Here is a 15,225-nt window from a genome sequence, read left to right as displayed (position 1 = left end):
CGATGAGGTGGTGGTGATGAGTGACGGCGGCGACTTAAATTAATAAATAAACAATGGAGCTTTACTGTGTGCTGTGCAATTATTACTGTAACAACGATGCACTGTACAACGATGTACTGTATAATGGTGTATTGTGCAATATTGTAGGTACGACGGCGTACTGTAAGTGGTGTACAGTATTAATAACATGTAAATGAAATAATTTACGTCCAGCATTCTGGGAAATACGAAATTGTGTTGGTTTTTAAGGGTCAGCCAGGCAGCTCATCCGTTTACTGTATTTTGGAAAATTTCCAATGGGAGTGACACTTAAGAAAAAAACATTTACTCTTTGGTTTTTTCGTTAAAGTCACGTAGAAAATCAAATAATTATCATTATTAATAAATAGAGTAATTCCTGCAGTCACGAAAGCCTCGAATCTAAAAAAAACATTTAAGTTCATAATCGTCGGCTAATAGTGACACGCTCCGATTCGTCGGAGTCACGCATCCCAAAAGAATCGATTCGTACGAGTTCGATCCAATCTCCACAGTACAGAGCTTCGATCCCGCGAGGCACTCGCGATTCTTCCGCGGATCGATTCCTCAGCGCGGAAACCCTTTGCGCCTACGGGATGTGGAATCGATTCCCTTAACATTCTCACGAATCGATTGCCTGGCACGGGGAAGGCAACGTAAGGGCTGGGCGATGGCGGCCGGCGGCGTGGACACGAAGCAGGGCGACTTCGAGGAAGACGCCTCACAGCTGCAGTTCCCCAAGGGTGAGCCGCCTGGGAGGGGGGTGGCAGCAGGAGGGGTTGACACGGGAGCTCAAGCCCAGAGAGAGCGGCATGAGGGGTCTTGGATCTCCAGATCAGCCTTGTTACGTACCGCGTGTGTGTCTTGTAACTTCTTTCGCACCGTACGTAGCCAGCCGCGCCAATCGGAAGTGCGGGGAGAGGATAACTACACTAAGCATAACGAGAAGTTCTAACTAAATTACTTTTAATTGAGTCCCACAGTCTCCGACTCCGAGTATCCACTCTGTCTGGCCTCGACATTCATGTGCTATGAATAAGGACCTTTGTCCGAAACGTTGCCTGTTATATGTTTTTGTTAGTTTAAGACCATTGGTTGTTGACGCATGTGTCGAGTCGTGGAGTTCATCGTCCCACGAGGCTCAAGAGATGATGCCAGTAACACATCAGCGGTGTTAGCCGATATAAAACAAATGTACAGTGGTTGCAATGCTTCATACATGTTATACAAATGGTAATTTACTCCGTCTGGTTCAATTTGATGTGGTTTTGAGAGCCACCCGTTGTGATATTTTATGTTCAGATGGAGGTGTCTTGTTGTCTAACCGGGCTGTACATATCTAGGTCATTGTGTACTGTAGATGTCTTAAAGTGTGTGTTTACACATGTGTAATGTATGTTCGCACTGCACGTAGCTAACCGTGCTAATTAGGGGTGCGGGGAAGGATATCACACTACACGCAGAAAGCTGTTCTAAAGAAATTAGTTTAAAATCTAGATGATTTAAAAGTGCATAACTCCAGTGGCTTCCTTATATCGGGAGGAAGAGCGTTCCAGACGGCCGCAGAGTCGCAGCTGTGTGGGGGGAGGAGCTACGGGGCAGTTGTTGGGAACCACCGCTATGGGGCCGTCCATAAATGACGTCACGCGATTTTTGACCCCTCCCCCTCGTCACAAAAAGTCAGACCCCCCCTCAAATATGACGTCACAAAGCTCTGCCCCCCCCCCCAAAATAAAACATGCTTCAAATCGCTTTAAACTATTGTCATTGTAGTGCGTATTTAATGTGCCGTTGCACTTTGATGTTGTAGGAGAAAACATTTATTAAAAGTCTATTTAATTAAGAACCCCCCCCCCCCCCTCGTCACACATCGTCACAAATGTCTGACCCCCCCCAGGTGCGTGACGTCATTTATGGACGGCCCCTAACCATCAGTGGCGAGTGATTATGTTAACTGGTCCTGGGCCTTCCTGAGGTTGACTCGGCCTTAAATGAGCACCTCGTGCAGGACACACCCCTCCCTCGTGCGTCGTGCCCGCCTTTATAGGTGCTCGCTAAAAGCACTTGCCCCAACAGTTTATATAGGCAGCACCAGGGATATCGCTACATTATAATGATTAACTGTCATATATGCCTGTGGCCAAAATTGACCAAATCCCCTGGACTGCACCCGATCTCGGACGCTAATCAGTACTGAGCCTGGGTGTATGTTGAACTTCTTTCGCGACGTACGTAGCCAACCGTGCTAATCGGAGGCACGGATTGTGCTCGGACGAGTGACCACCGTGCATAACGTGTTTATCAGTCTGCGGGAATACGTGGTGGGCAGAGCAGCAAAACGACTTCTATGCAGAGTCTGAGAGCGACGCTTTTTCATCGACGGTCTCTGAGGTTGCCGCCTTTAATCCCGCGAGGGGGGGTGGGTTCTGTGAATTCCGCGCAGAGTTTGAGAACGCGGAGACGCTGCTCATCTCCGAGGTGCACATGCTGCTGGAGCACCGCAAGCAGCAGAACGAGAGCGCCGAGGACGAGCAGGAGCTGTCCGAGCTCTTCATGAAGACGCTCAACTACACGGGCCGCTTCAGCCGCTTCAAGAACCGCGAGACCATCGCCAGCGTGCGCAGGTAGACTGCCTCGCCCCGGGTCGCCTCATGGGAACAACCAGGGAGCCACCGTCACTCAAGACGCGTTTGTTTTTTAGGGGAATGAGAGTAATGTTGTGCAGAGTGCGTGATCAGTAGGTCGTAGGGGTCGATATAATAAGAGGCTAGTCTATGCGAAGACCGTATACGTTGTTCCACTGGTTTAAATGAATGACAAGTCATATTAAAGGTTACGTAGATAATTATGATTTATATTTATGGTGTGATCCAACGCTTCACTTTATCTGCCCTGACACTGCTAATATTCTCTACCATTAAAATAGCCTGGCATGAGACATGTTGTAATGTTTCAAAATCTGTGGGAGCCATTGAATCTTAATGGGATTTCCCATTGCATTAAAATTGGTTTGTGGTGAGGGTCAGGTCTGTTGGACAGGCTGTTCTATAATTTTTCTAATGATTTGTATACGGATTCTGACACCACCAGTGCTCAATGTATGGATTGTGACACACCCAGTGAGCACATCACATTGGCCTGCCTGATGGCTACTTGTTGTTGCTGTGGCTCCCGGACCCAGTTTGCTGCTGCAGAAGAAGCTGCACAAGTTTGAGCTGGCGAGTCTGGCCAACCTGTGTCCTGAGACAGCTGAGGAGGCCAAGGCTCTCATCCCCAGGTAGTTTCCCGCATTATCTGCTAAGAACGGGGCTCGAGGTGTCTGGGTGGCTCTTGAGGTCAGAGTGCTGAGCTGGCACCAACCACTTAGAGCCTGGGTTCGAGTTCAGGCTGTTGCCTGCGATTACGCCAGATTCCTGAGTTTAGTGAGTTGATCGTCTCGGTCTGGTCACCAATGTATATTTTTATTGCATTTAGTTGTCCACTTCATTGGACTAAATTTCATCTCTGAGAATGAAACGTGTCACTTTTACTGTGATGAGATGAACATTATTCTCGGTGGCAAGGCAAATGGAAAAGTGATGCCCACACATGTCATCTACAGTGTACTGTGTAGAGGGCATCATGAAGGAATCTCGGAAGTAGCTCTGTGGTAGCGAATTCTTTGGGCTGTTCTCTAACATGTGTGCGAGATATCCAAATGGATATTTTACATGACTGATAGCACAATCGGGGGATACAATTGGGGAAAGTAATATGTATATAAATAAACCCCCTGTTTCGTGCTTTCCTATCTCACCCCTACTTTAGTGGAGTTTCACATAACGCATGTGCACCTGTGCAGGACATTCTCATCTGACTTCAAATCCTGTGTTTTTACTTTCCCCGTCTCTTGCTACCCATGCCGTGCATGAACGCTGGCCATTCGCAGCCTGGAGGGTCGATTCGAGGACGATGAACTACAGCAGATACTGGACGACATTCAGACGAAACGGAGCTTCCAGTACTGAGGTGGATGGCAGAATTGCAAAGTCACCTGACGTCTCACTCCGTACACCACTGCCTGATAATGTACAAAAAAACGCATCTTCGCTGAACACGTTCAACTGAGTGTATACTTGTTTAACATGTGGCTTTGTTAAAAGCTGGTGGGGGGTGGGGATGAGCAAAACAAAATTAAATTGTCGAGATGCAGCAGCGAGAGATTTAATCTAGAGATGCTGCTTTAGAGGAGATGGGGGTACATAGCATGGGAACATTTGTGAAGGCAAATTAGCCAGATACATTTGCCTGCCTCAAACGAAAATGCAGACCTTTCATTACAGGAAGGAAAGTACTTATCACCTGGCTAATACTTTGTATATATGGGTGCTAAATGTTGCATATTAAAAATTATCGAAGGGTCCAGCATTGGGCTTTTATTTTAAAGATGTTTTCAGCCAATTCATGTTTATTGATACAAGTGGGAGGAAACCCACGAGTGCGAGGGCACAACACTCTTCCCCAATACAGATGGCAACACATGGCGGTGAGTCTAGTTGTACCGATTTATGGCGAGCCAGGGTACGGCACTTCCTCGACGCCCATGGGAAGAGAGTCTCGCCACATCTGTGCAATCCACCGACCCTCGCACCCACAGTGCTGCATTACAGGCATGCGCTACCACCGCCCAACTCGGTCAATCATCCTGATGAAGTCTATAAAGTATGAACCACTGTTGAGAAAATTGCTTTTCCTATGGAAACGTTGAATTTCCACAGAAGCCTAGGGTCACTAATTGGTGATGATCGCACCACTGATACTAGCACCATTGGGTTTATCGTTCAATCACTATCAATCCAGCAGTGAAATGTGTGCACTGCAGTGAGTTGCCGGATCGCTTGTGGGTAGAAGTGATAACCTTGCCACCGAGTACAGAAGAAACTACCCTCAACTACAGTGGTCCTTTGTCGGGGTCGAACCCACAACATCCTGTATACCAGGTGAGGCAGATAACATCTCGCCACCACGGCACCTAATTTTTCATCATTCATTAAAACCAGGCTGCATAGAATGATATTCCCCAATTGAAAAACCACAGGTGATAGGGAGCGGTTGAACATTCTGCGATGTGTAGCAGTGGTGGTTGACGCAGATCAATACCGTAATCAAATACATTCTACATCCGTCACCGTCGCCTTTTATCCATTACAAATATTGGTCGATTATTAAGAAATGTATTTGTATTTCTTTGTGATAAAATAAAGTTCATTGGTCATGCCTCGGGCAACTCTAAAGACCGTTGCCAGAATGGCTGCGCAGAATGCAGTCCAGGTTTTTCTTCGTGTGTTACATCACAGTATTTACTATTCAGTACAAAGCAGTTTTATGGGAATGTCACCATTTTTGTCAAGTTATGAAGATTTTCTGAACGACTGAAAAGTGTAAATTATTCTATTTCTTACATTTGAATAAAAAAAAAATTTGTTCGCAACATTTGTTCGTGTTGTTCTTAGTGCGTATCCACCCGACGGCAAGTCACAACATTTTATGGATTGCAAAGCATTTTATTTAAACCTTCAAATCGCAAATGTGAACTAAGCCCAGTTGTGACGGTGTGAGGCCCACGTCAACATCAGGACAAGTGTCAGGACATCGTCACCTTAATGAGGTTTAAATCACCGTCACTGACACGCGTCTTGTATATAAGGGGGGCAATCGGCATCAACACACGTTGGGTCGTACGTAGGCATGTAATGAATGATTCGTCCATTACAATGGAATCCTACCTTCAAGGTACATCCATTGAGTCGTATATATGTAACAGCAGTATGTACTATTCATGCAAATCAAATGCAAGTGTTATTTTTAGGCTAATGGAACGAACGAACATTTTTTAAGCAGCATGAGGCTACAATTCGGGCAGAACAAACGAGACAGTACAACTGGGATCGCACATAATCGATTCTTAAATGGAAACCTTGCGCAAATTGCGATGCTTCATATAATACTATTAAACAAATTATTTGATTTTTATTTTACCAGGTAAGGCCCACTGAGCTATGTAGATAATAATGTAAACCCATGTTGATTCTAAATGTGGAGGGAAAGGACCCGGAGAAAAATCCATGCGGCCGCGAGGAGAACACGCCAACTCCAAATCTACACGCGTCAGGATCTGGATCGAACCCACGACCTCACCGTGGCGATGATATTGGAATGAGGTCAAAGGCACCGCTGCGCTGCATGGTGGGCAGTTGTTACGGGCCCGATTGTGAGCGTCTACTTTGGCTATAACGATATTCCCCAGGTGCAGTGGAATACACGTCTTGTACAATATTCATGACGGGGGGTGTAGGCACTGGTGGGGGGAGCGTCAGGCGAATGTTTGGTGTGTGGGCACATCGGGGGGCGTGGGGGTCGACCGACGTTGGATCGGGCACCCAGCGGTCGTCAACCAGGGAGAAGACCTGAAGCCCTTAATCTAGACGGCAATGGACAATAGCTACACCGGACCAGATGGAAGGAAACTGGTCAGGCATTGGAGGGGGGCATCAACAGTATATGGCATGATGACCTCTTGACCTTTAAACGTGTTCATGTCGAGTAGGTTTGGGTCGGGTTATGTGCGTACGAACAGTCGTGTTCTATAATGCAGATGTTGCGTTCCTAAAAAACACCGCGTTTTGGAAAAATCGCGTCACAATAAATAATGTAGGTAAAGTCCGCGAAAACACGTGGGATGCGTAACGCAGGCTGAGCAAAGACCGAGGCGTGTGGGTTGCATCTAGAAGCATCCAGCAGCATCCCGCTGCCTCGTGCGACGCTACGCCGAGGCAGCCGCACAACCGCTTGTTCCTACTCGCGCTGCGACGTCGTTCCGTTCGCTCGATCGCATTATACCCGATTCGCATCCGCGTTATAAAAAATGTGTTCCCTGATAACATTCATCGCGTTATATCCAATTCGCGTCATGAAAACAACACGCGGCGTTATAGGAGAACAGACTGCATGAATAAGTCGGGAGCATGCAGTTGTTAACGAACCGGACCTCTCGAGAATTGCGATGGGGGACGACGCCGTAACGCGCAGACCTCCCCCCCCCCAGCCTGGCAGAGGCCGCCACGGCACCCCTATCCTCAAGCGGTCGGCTAACCCCTTTGTGGATTGCGAACATCGATGCGCGCGCGTGTGAGCCCTTGGGCGTTGAGGCTGTGTGAGTGAAAGAGGGACAGTCAGGAGGAGTCTCGCATGGCCGTGCGGCTGCGGATGATGCCCAAGAGGGAGAAGAGTCCGGCCACGGTCGCCACCAGCCCCACGGCGCCCATGGCGTGCGACACCTGCCACGAGCGTTCAGCGTTAAGCAGGTGGACGGATGATCCCACAAACTCACCGATTCGCTCGCTTACGGACACCTCCACATCACTCATCTTGTTGCTCCGAGTGTGGTCACTGTTCCTGTGAATTTCACTTATTGATTTCTCCACCCATGCTGACGACTTGGTCTAGCAGACTTGTTGTTTTTTGTCTCATCCGTACTGTTGCTCAAACACCGCACTGCAGGTTAAAACAACACACCCACCCACGAACCCACTCGCCACACTGCAGGCCACAAGACTTACGTCGCAATGCTCTGCTCCCAAGTTTCTATCGTCTTGCGCAACCCAAGAAACAACCCTTATTCATTACAACTTCAGTCGTGCCAATTGCTGCGAGCTGTTTTGTAATTTTCGGTCTCCGCTTGCCAATCATGAACACGATGAAGCCGGAGCAAGAGGGGCCCCCTCCAGGCAAGCCGCTTCACAAACACCGACACTGACCTCGTCTTATCAAAGCCTCGTGCCGAGAACGACGTCTCAAGGTTTCAATGCCCTCCGGGAAGAGCCCGCTGCTCAAGCCACTCGCTCGCAGAGCCGCAGCGCTTCACCGTCGCTAATGAGTTCGCGTTCCCCGCGAGGCGAATCTTTGTGGAGACGTACGGGAAGTCACTGGGAGGCCGATTTTGGCGAGACGGTCTTTGTTTTGTTGTTTTCACGTTTCTCCCCATTTGGTTTGATTTACCTCCACAGGCTCCTGCGGATTTTTTGCAATCCCCCGCCGTCGCACGTGACGTACGTTACGGAATGTAAGCTGAACTTTCTTTCGCACCATACGTAGCCAATTGTGCTTACTTGAGGTGCCAACCGTGCTAATGGTTGGTTGTTTGGGTGGGTGGCTGGTTGGTTAGATGGATGGCTGGGTGGGTGGCTGACTGCTTGGTTGGCTAGGTGGCTAGCTGATTGGTTGGGTAGGTGGCTAGCTGGGTGATTGGTTGAGTAGCTGGTTGGCTGGTTGAGTGGCTGTCTGGCTGGTTGGGTAGGTGGCTGGTTTAGTGGCTGGCTAGCTGGGTGGTTGGGTAGGTGCCTGGCCGGCCAGCCAGCCAGCCGGCCCCACCCCACCCTGGTGCCCACGTCGCCCCTCACTCACCCCCCCCCCCCCCGAGCGGCCTCACCTGGTCCGACACGGCCTCCCCGTAGCGCAGCAGCGTCACGAAGTGCTCGCAGTTGCTGCCCAGGAGGTCGTAGGAGACGTCGCGGTCGACGAGGCGCCGCGCCCGCCGCACGATCTCGGCCGCGGGCAGCGGCGCGTGCCGGTCGTCGTACTTGTTGTTGACGCGGAACGCGTCGGGCCCCACCGCGTCGGCGAGGCACTGCAGCCGCACGACGGCGCGCCGGGACAGCACTGACTTGGCGCTCGCCGAGCAGGCCGGCGCGCCCGAGTCTTGCGGCACGGAATTCGCCGTCGAGGTACGGTGAGGCCCAAACAATAAAAGTTAATGATTTTTTTGGCGGATTTACGTGGCACTTTAATGCACGTTTTGGAGGCGCCTTACGTCACACCTCGTCTCAACACAGCCTGCTCTCCTGTAACGCCGCGTGTTTTCATAACGCGAATTGGATATAACGCGATTAATGTATTAGGGGACACGTTTTTGTTATAACGCAGATGCGAATTGGATATAACGCGATTGAGTGAACGGAACTACGTCCCAGCGCGAGTAGGAATGTATGGCTGCTCCGGCGTAGCGTCGCACGAGGCAGTGGGATGCTGCTGGATGCTTCTAGATGCTACCCACGCGTCTCCGTCTTTGTTCAGCCTGCGTACGCACCGTAACGCTGTGTTCTTGAGGAACGCAACTACCGCGTTACACGAGAACAGACTGGAACTACAGTGCTCAGCATTGAAGACAGCTGTCCCTGTGTGGCACAACATCACAATCACAATATACTGGAGGAATCCGATGAGCAATGAAGCTCTTTTTCATGTCCAAAATGACGAAGCACCGGCCTGCAAGTGTCGGTAAGTGGCGAATGTTGCTTTTGATTATTTTTCAAATTTGACAAATTCGGACCATGACGCCGACCTGCACGGCCTACTCTTCATTTTGTTTCTTTCTGATAACGTCACTGGGATCTTGAACGTCCACTGTGACGCTGGCGACGCACGTTCACACGGTCAGTACACCCGCAGTGTGAATCCACACGCATGGTTTACGTAACATGTTCCAGCATGCCCACGTGTGCCGCTGTACGGGAGGTGATGTGCGAGGCTTTGTGACATCAATGGCATCATCAGCCGCATCACGCTGGGCATGGCACGTTGGGGGTTTCCTGCTTTTGTGCGTTTCGAGTATTCGGCTGTTATAAATGTCCACGTGATAAACCACTTCGTTGAGCTATCATTTGTGGCCAGGTCGCTTCTAAAAAAGAGCTATCCAGCTCAGTGGGCCTTACCGAGCAAAATAAAAAATAGTTTTTTGTTTCAGCACAATTTAATTTTGCTGTTAAATCTCGATCGAAGACTATCATTTAGAAATGCTTTTGTGTGTTTAGTGTATTTCTAATTCCCAAGGTAACTCATGCAAATGACATTATCCCTGGCCTATCTGGGTTCTCATCCTGTCGAACAAAAATAAATGAGCCGTAGCGAGTACACGGACCAAGAGAGAGACAAGCGCGCGGCGTGTCGGCGACGTGTGTCGCTCACCGTGCGGTACGATGTTGACGACCAGGTCCTCGCCCAGGTAGAGGGCCCAGTGCTGGTACGCGGCGCGGAAGATCTCGATGAGGTCGCCCGGCTGGGGCGGGTCCCCGGAGGGCACGACCGGCTCCAGCGCGAACATCGACGATCGATCCCTCGCTCGATCGCTGAGGAAGGGGGCGGTCGGAGGGGGGCGGCGGGGTGGTGAGGAGGAGGGGGTTATCGTGTGGTGGGCGGCAGGGAGCGGCAACAACAGCGAGCGGGAGAGGGCCAGGTTGGCGGTGGTGGTAACCTTCTCTCCTTGCCGAAAAGATGCAGTGAATCTTCCTCTCGAAAGTCTTCCCTCCGCCATAGAAGGAACACTGCCATCGAAGGGCTACGGCAGTGGTTCTTCATTTGCAAGGCCAGCGGGCCACTGGCGGCCCTGACGCGGGGTGATTCATGATCATGGTTGGCTACGTACGGTGCGAAAGAAGTCCAACATTCGTGCAGGTTCTGCAACTGTCTCTGGAGCTGTAAAACACTTACTGTTGTTATTCTTCTTCTTCTCTCGTATGGCTGATGTCGATGCAGAGACGACGACTACAATTTCACATCCAGGGTGGTCAAGCCCAGACCACGGCGTCAGGAGCAGCGCGGAGTGTTTCGCTGTGATGATGTCTCCTTCGTGTTTGTGAATCGGGGCATTGCGTCATTAAGCGTTGTTGCGGTCTCTTCTGGATGACCGCGGTTTTAATTTCCCATTTGCGCATCGGCTGATAAATTTCATATATTCATTGGTTTTTTCGGTAAAGTCACGTGTGTAGAAATAAAATATATTTTATAAATAAATCACGACGTTTCGAACGCAACACAAGCGCTCATCGTCAGGTGGACATGGGGTGAAACACGTAGCGAGGGAACACACAGGGGGACACCACGTACATGGCACATAGAGAACGGCAAACTGCACGTAAACAAATGCAACAAGAAGATGGGAGACGAGAAACTCACCAGACCTTAGAAACTTAATGTGACGCAAACCAGTCGGCCAACAACACAGTTAGACACTAACCTGGTTGACCGCGTATTCAAAAGACTGCAGTCACGAAAGCTTCAATCCTAAATTTCATATACACAATCATGAGCTGTCCGTTTAATTTGGTATCCGTGTTGTACTTTATCAGCCTATAAATGCCTCGAACGTGGAGCTTATACAAGGCAATGAATGCAACGTAATGCCTGATCCACAGCGATCGACGACTCCCTCACTTGCCGGAATCGCCGGGAATGGACCCCATGGCTTCCGAGATATCGGAAGCCAAGCAGGACTGAGCCTGCATAGCGCTTGGATGGAGCAACCGCTATGCGCGAAACAGGTGCCACAGGCTGCTGCTGCTGCTGCGGGCTACGTTGTCAACGGAGGGCAGTGCAGCAAAATCCAGTGTTGCACTGCACTCCGCCCAATCTCTACGCTCCCAGCCTCGACCAAATCGAGGTCGTTGGAGGCCACCGGCACGGCTGCGTCGTGGCTGCAGCGGGCGGCGCGCACGAAATGTATTTGTTGTGCTGCACTTCTACGCTCCCACGCGTCTGTTTCCATCACACAACCCCGCGCGGCCGTGACCCACGCACGGGCCGTGGTTGGGCCCTCCATGCAGCGGCGGATTGACGCAAAACGGGGCCGGTGCAGCGTAATCGCGGGTCCCTCGCTGCCTTCAAAGCCCCGTGTTGTTGTCGGCTGCCGTTCAATGCAAAGTGCCGCGCGAGCGCTTTCGTGGCCGGAGATCGCCACCCGCCCCCGTGATGATGACCCAGCAGCGTTCCAGCGGATTCCAGCGACGGCAGCAAGAACAAGAGCGTTGCTGCTGGTGGTGGTGCTAACTGATGCCGCTCACCGGACACCGCACGGCCGTGCTGCTGCCTGCTGCCTGCCTGCTGCCACAGTCCATGGGGCATAGAGACCGTTCCGAAACCGTGATCTCGAACTTCGTGGTTTAACAATCACGCCCACGTGTTGTGTCACAAATCTCTCACCCCAACCGCGTCCACCCGCAACGCTGCGACTCCCCCCCCTCCCCCCCCACGGAAAGTCCTGCGAATGGAGGAAAACAGTCGCCCCCTTCCCAATTTAAACGAGGACGACGTCGACAATGCCCCCTTCGCCGTCGTCGCTTGAAAGCCACGCAAGCCCCTTTCCGGAACCCGCACGCTTAACCATCGACAATGCGAAATACAACCCCGATGGAGCCTAGGGAGCCGAATGGAGTTCAAAAGAACTCACGGACACCGATGTGAAGGAGCCGACGCAGGAGATACTCCACGAAGCTGCTCACGGTCCACCCTGAACCACATCCACTGCACAAACCATGTCAGGTGCGGATACCTGATGCACAAATGGGAAATAAAAAAAACTCCCCGGTAGGAGTGTGCCACTGTGGTCATCCGGAACAGACCGTAACAACGCATAACGGACACAATGCCCCCATACACAACTTCTGAAGGAGGCATCTTCACAGCGATGCACTCTGCTCTACTCCTGATGCGGTTATCTGCTGTCTCAATTGACCACCTGACTGTGAAATTGTTGGTTGTCGTCTCTGCATCTGCACCACCCCCCCCCTACACGTCTCAACCCCGACTGTGACGTGAACCAGTCCAGATGTCACTTATTTCACAACAATCTCTCGCCGTGAATCCCGAACGACTTTTGTGAAAGAATAACACGTCGTGTATAGATGCGTGTAACGCATTGATGCGAATGAGGAAGCAATTTTGTAAATATATACCGTACATATAAATTATATATATAAGATTCTGTGGCCATGGACCCCAAACTATGACCCATATCGTCAACCCACTGTGGTTTAACACGCAGCCTCTCGCGACCAATATCATACATAATATAGGTTTGTTGTTGGGTGAGATCGCGTAAATATAAACGTGTCGTTAAACCCGCCACCACCCGACACAGCCAATCAGTACGGTGTGTCACGTACACAGAGCATGCCAATTCGTTACTAGTACAGCACACAGGTGTGTTATTATAACCCCATTTTTATACACACAATTGACTGGGAAGGATAAGATCAAAGGGTTCGCATAATAGGCATGCATAATGTACTTTGACTCATTAATCCCCCCCCCCACTTTTCGCAAGAGCGCAGAAGCGTGGTCACCACATCTACACCTCTATATAAGGACAGAAACAGGTGGACTTCTCCACAAATCTGGCTGTCGCCTGATGAAGCTAGTTGTAATTACTGGCGAAACGTCGTACTCAGATCGTACATGTTGTGGCTTGGCTCTCCAACACACCGGTTAGTGCTGTACTAGTGACGAATTGGCCACGTTCTGTTTACGTGACAACCCTTACTAGTTGGCTGTGTCGGGTAGTGGCGGGTTGTAACGACACATTTCTATATTTACGCGATCTAACCCAAAACAAAACTCAGAAACCCACTGTCGTCTGCGCCTCTTCGACGGAGGAGGAACAGCAAAACTCCACGAACTCTCTCTCTCTCGTGAAGCCCTCTCGTAGCAGACCTACACATTGGCATTTCGAACATATCGCTGCTTGCCATCGTACGCAAGAACAGAACAACTTTGTCCACCCTCCGCCAAACCCCAAGCATCGTTTTCAGTCACCGATGTCTATTGAGAAAACTGCAAAACATTGTTTTTCACGCTTTGCGGATACCAGGTGGCGATATAAAGCAATTCCTGCCACCCCGAATAGATACGTGCTAATACCCGGAATGTCCGGGTCAACCCCAGACCAGTGGCAACCCGATTGTAGTGGCCTTCATCCAGCAGTGGATTGTCAAAGGGCCGTATAGTACGTGTATGTAAGTAGGTATTTCTTTTGCACACACACACAACAACTCACCAGTTAGGGGTGCAGTGCTGAGGCTATCACGCCACGCGCAGTGGACAGGACCATGCCCTCTGCCGCTCTCTCTCTGCCTGGGTCCCGAATGCCACACGGGGGCTCGCGACCACTGATGCGAAGCGCGCATCGCGCAGTGGAAAACGTCCCATTGTTTACTCGGGGGTAGTGCTGGTGGTGGTGGTGGGGGAGTCGTAGACCTGCCGAGTCAGCTCCACTGAGGCGGGGAACCTCTGACTCGGCAACGCCGGCAACACGAGCGGTACTCAGCCTGCAGCGGTGGCGGCGGCGGTGGTTGGAGATGGATCGAGTTCAGTGTTCTTCACTACTTTTCAGAGGGGAGGTGGGGGGCATTTTCGCCGATGAGACATCGTCAGTGTGTGGGGGGGGGGGGCGCGCTAAAGGTCACCAGGGGCCGCTAGTGGACCGCTGAAGTGGTGTATGGGGAAGCGGTGCATGGTGGAGCGGTTAGCGCTACGAACCCATGCGGCCAGAGTTCGATTCCCACCAACGGCCAATATCAGTGACGATTATCTGAACCGGTCCTTGGGCCTCCACTAGGTCGACTCAGTCTCAAATGAGTACCTGGTGCGGTGTGTAGTAAACATCGCCACTCAGGGAGACAAAGGCGGTCGGGCGTGGTGCTGGCCACCCACCCCCTCGTGTGCCACAGTGCCGGCTTTCAAAGGTGCTCGCTAACAACACTTGCCCCAACAGTCTGTTAAAGCTATACGGTGGATCCTTGTCTTTGCACTTTTGGATTGTGGTTGTGATGGTGGTGGCGGGTGGCGATAGTGGTGGTTGGTGGTGGCGGTGGTGGTGATGATTTTGGTAGTTGATGGTAGTGGGTGGTGGTTGTGGTGGTGGCAGATAGTGGTTGCGGGTAGTGGTGGTGGTGGCGGGTGGTGGTGGAGGCGCTGGTGTCTAATAGCAGAGCCTCAACCAGCACTGAGCAGCCGAATAAGAACCGCTGGACACCGCGGGAAACCCGGGGATAGCTCACAAAGCACAACGCTGTACGCGATTTTGCAACTTGAAATTCCTTTCCCGCAACATGAGTTACCGCTGAAATAGCAAACACGTCCGCCCCATGTACAATATACATGAGTATACATGGACGCCACGTTGGCGAGATGATAACTACCTTGCCTGGTATACAGGAAATCGTGGGTTCGATCGCGACCCCGATGCCTGTATATTTGGAGTTTGCGTGTCTTTCTCCCCGTGGTCGCGTGGATTTTTCTCCGGGTCCTCCGGGTTTTCCCCCTCCACATTTAGAAACACGCGTTTAGAGTATTTGGCTGCTATATATTGCCGCGTGATAAGCCACTTCGTTGAGCTAT

At 51.0% G+C, this 15,225-nt stretch overlaps 2 protein-coding genes across 2 annotated transcripts; one reads left to right on the top strand and one right to left on the bottom strand.

Annotated features, from left to right (window-relative positions):
* Window positions 1–651: 651 nt before the first annotated feature.
* POLR2D (RNA polymerase II subunit D) lies at window positions 652–5,482 on the top strand. Its single transcript, XM_078869532.1, has 4 exons — window positions 652–761; window positions 2,462–2,642; window positions 3,200–3,295; window positions 3,947–5,482. Exons 1-4 carry the CDS (start codon window positions 689–691, stop codon window positions 4,023–4,025), a joined length of 429 nt encoding a protein of 142 aa, XP_078725658.1. The 5' UTR covers window positions 652–688; the 3' UTR covers window positions 4,026–5,482.
* Window positions 5,483–7,229: 1,747 nt separating this feature from the next.
* Window positions 7,230–10,156, bottom strand: LOC144942839 (phospholipase A and acyltransferase 1-like). Its single transcript, XM_078869846.1, has 3 exons — window positions 10,021–10,156; window positions 8,486–8,754; window positions 7,230–7,334 (listed from the first exon to the last, which is right to left on the bottom strand). The coding sequence occupies exons 1-3, from the start codon at window positions 10,154–10,156 to the stop codon at window positions 7,230–7,232; spliced, it is 510 nt and encodes a 169-aa protein (XP_078725972.1).
* Window positions 10,157–15,225: the final 5,069 nt, after the last annotated feature.

Source organism: Lampetra fluviatilis, chromosome 28 (genome assembly GCF_964198595.1).
Source record: "Lampetra fluviatilis chromosome 28, kcLamFluv1.1, whole genome shotgun sequence".
Lineage (NCBI taxonomy): Eukaryota > Metazoa > Chordata > Hyperoartia > Petromyzontiformes > Petromyzontidae > Lampetra > Lampetra fluviatilis.
The sequence above is the reverse complement of the archived record's forward strand: the minus strand, read 5'-3'. Positions and strand labels throughout refer to the sequence as shown.

What these genes read in the sequence shown, in the direction of transcription:
- POLR2D (XM_078869532.1), top strand. Translation starts at nt 689, where the DNA reads ATGGCGGCCGGCGGCGTGGACACGAAGCAGGGCGACTTCGAGGAAGAC. An exon ending in ACCATCGCCAGCGTGCGCAG is followed by an intron (nt 2,643 to 3,199) that starts GTAGACTGCCTC and finishes TCCCGGACCCAG; the next exon opens with TTTGCTGCTGCAGAAGAAGC. An exon ending in GCCAAGGCTCTCATCCCCAG is followed by an intron (nt 3,296 to 3,946) that starts GTAGTTTCCCGC and finishes GGCCATTCGCAG; the next exon opens with CCTGGAGGGTCGATTCGAGG.
- LOC144942839 (XM_078869846.1), bottom strand. Translation starts at nt 10,156, where the DNA reads ATGTTCGCGCTGGAGCCGGTCGTGCCCTCCGGGGACCCGCCCCAGCCG. An exon ending in CGTCAACATCGTACCGCACG is followed by an intron (nt 8,755 to 10,020) that starts GTGAGCGACACA and finishes CCGTGCCGCAAG; the next exon opens with ACTCGGGCGCGCCGGCCTGC. An exon ending in GGGAGGCCGTGTCGGACCAG is followed by an intron (nt 7,335 to 8,485) that starts GTGAGGCCGCTC and finishes CGCTCGTGGCAG; the next exon opens with GTGTCGCACGCCATGGGCGC.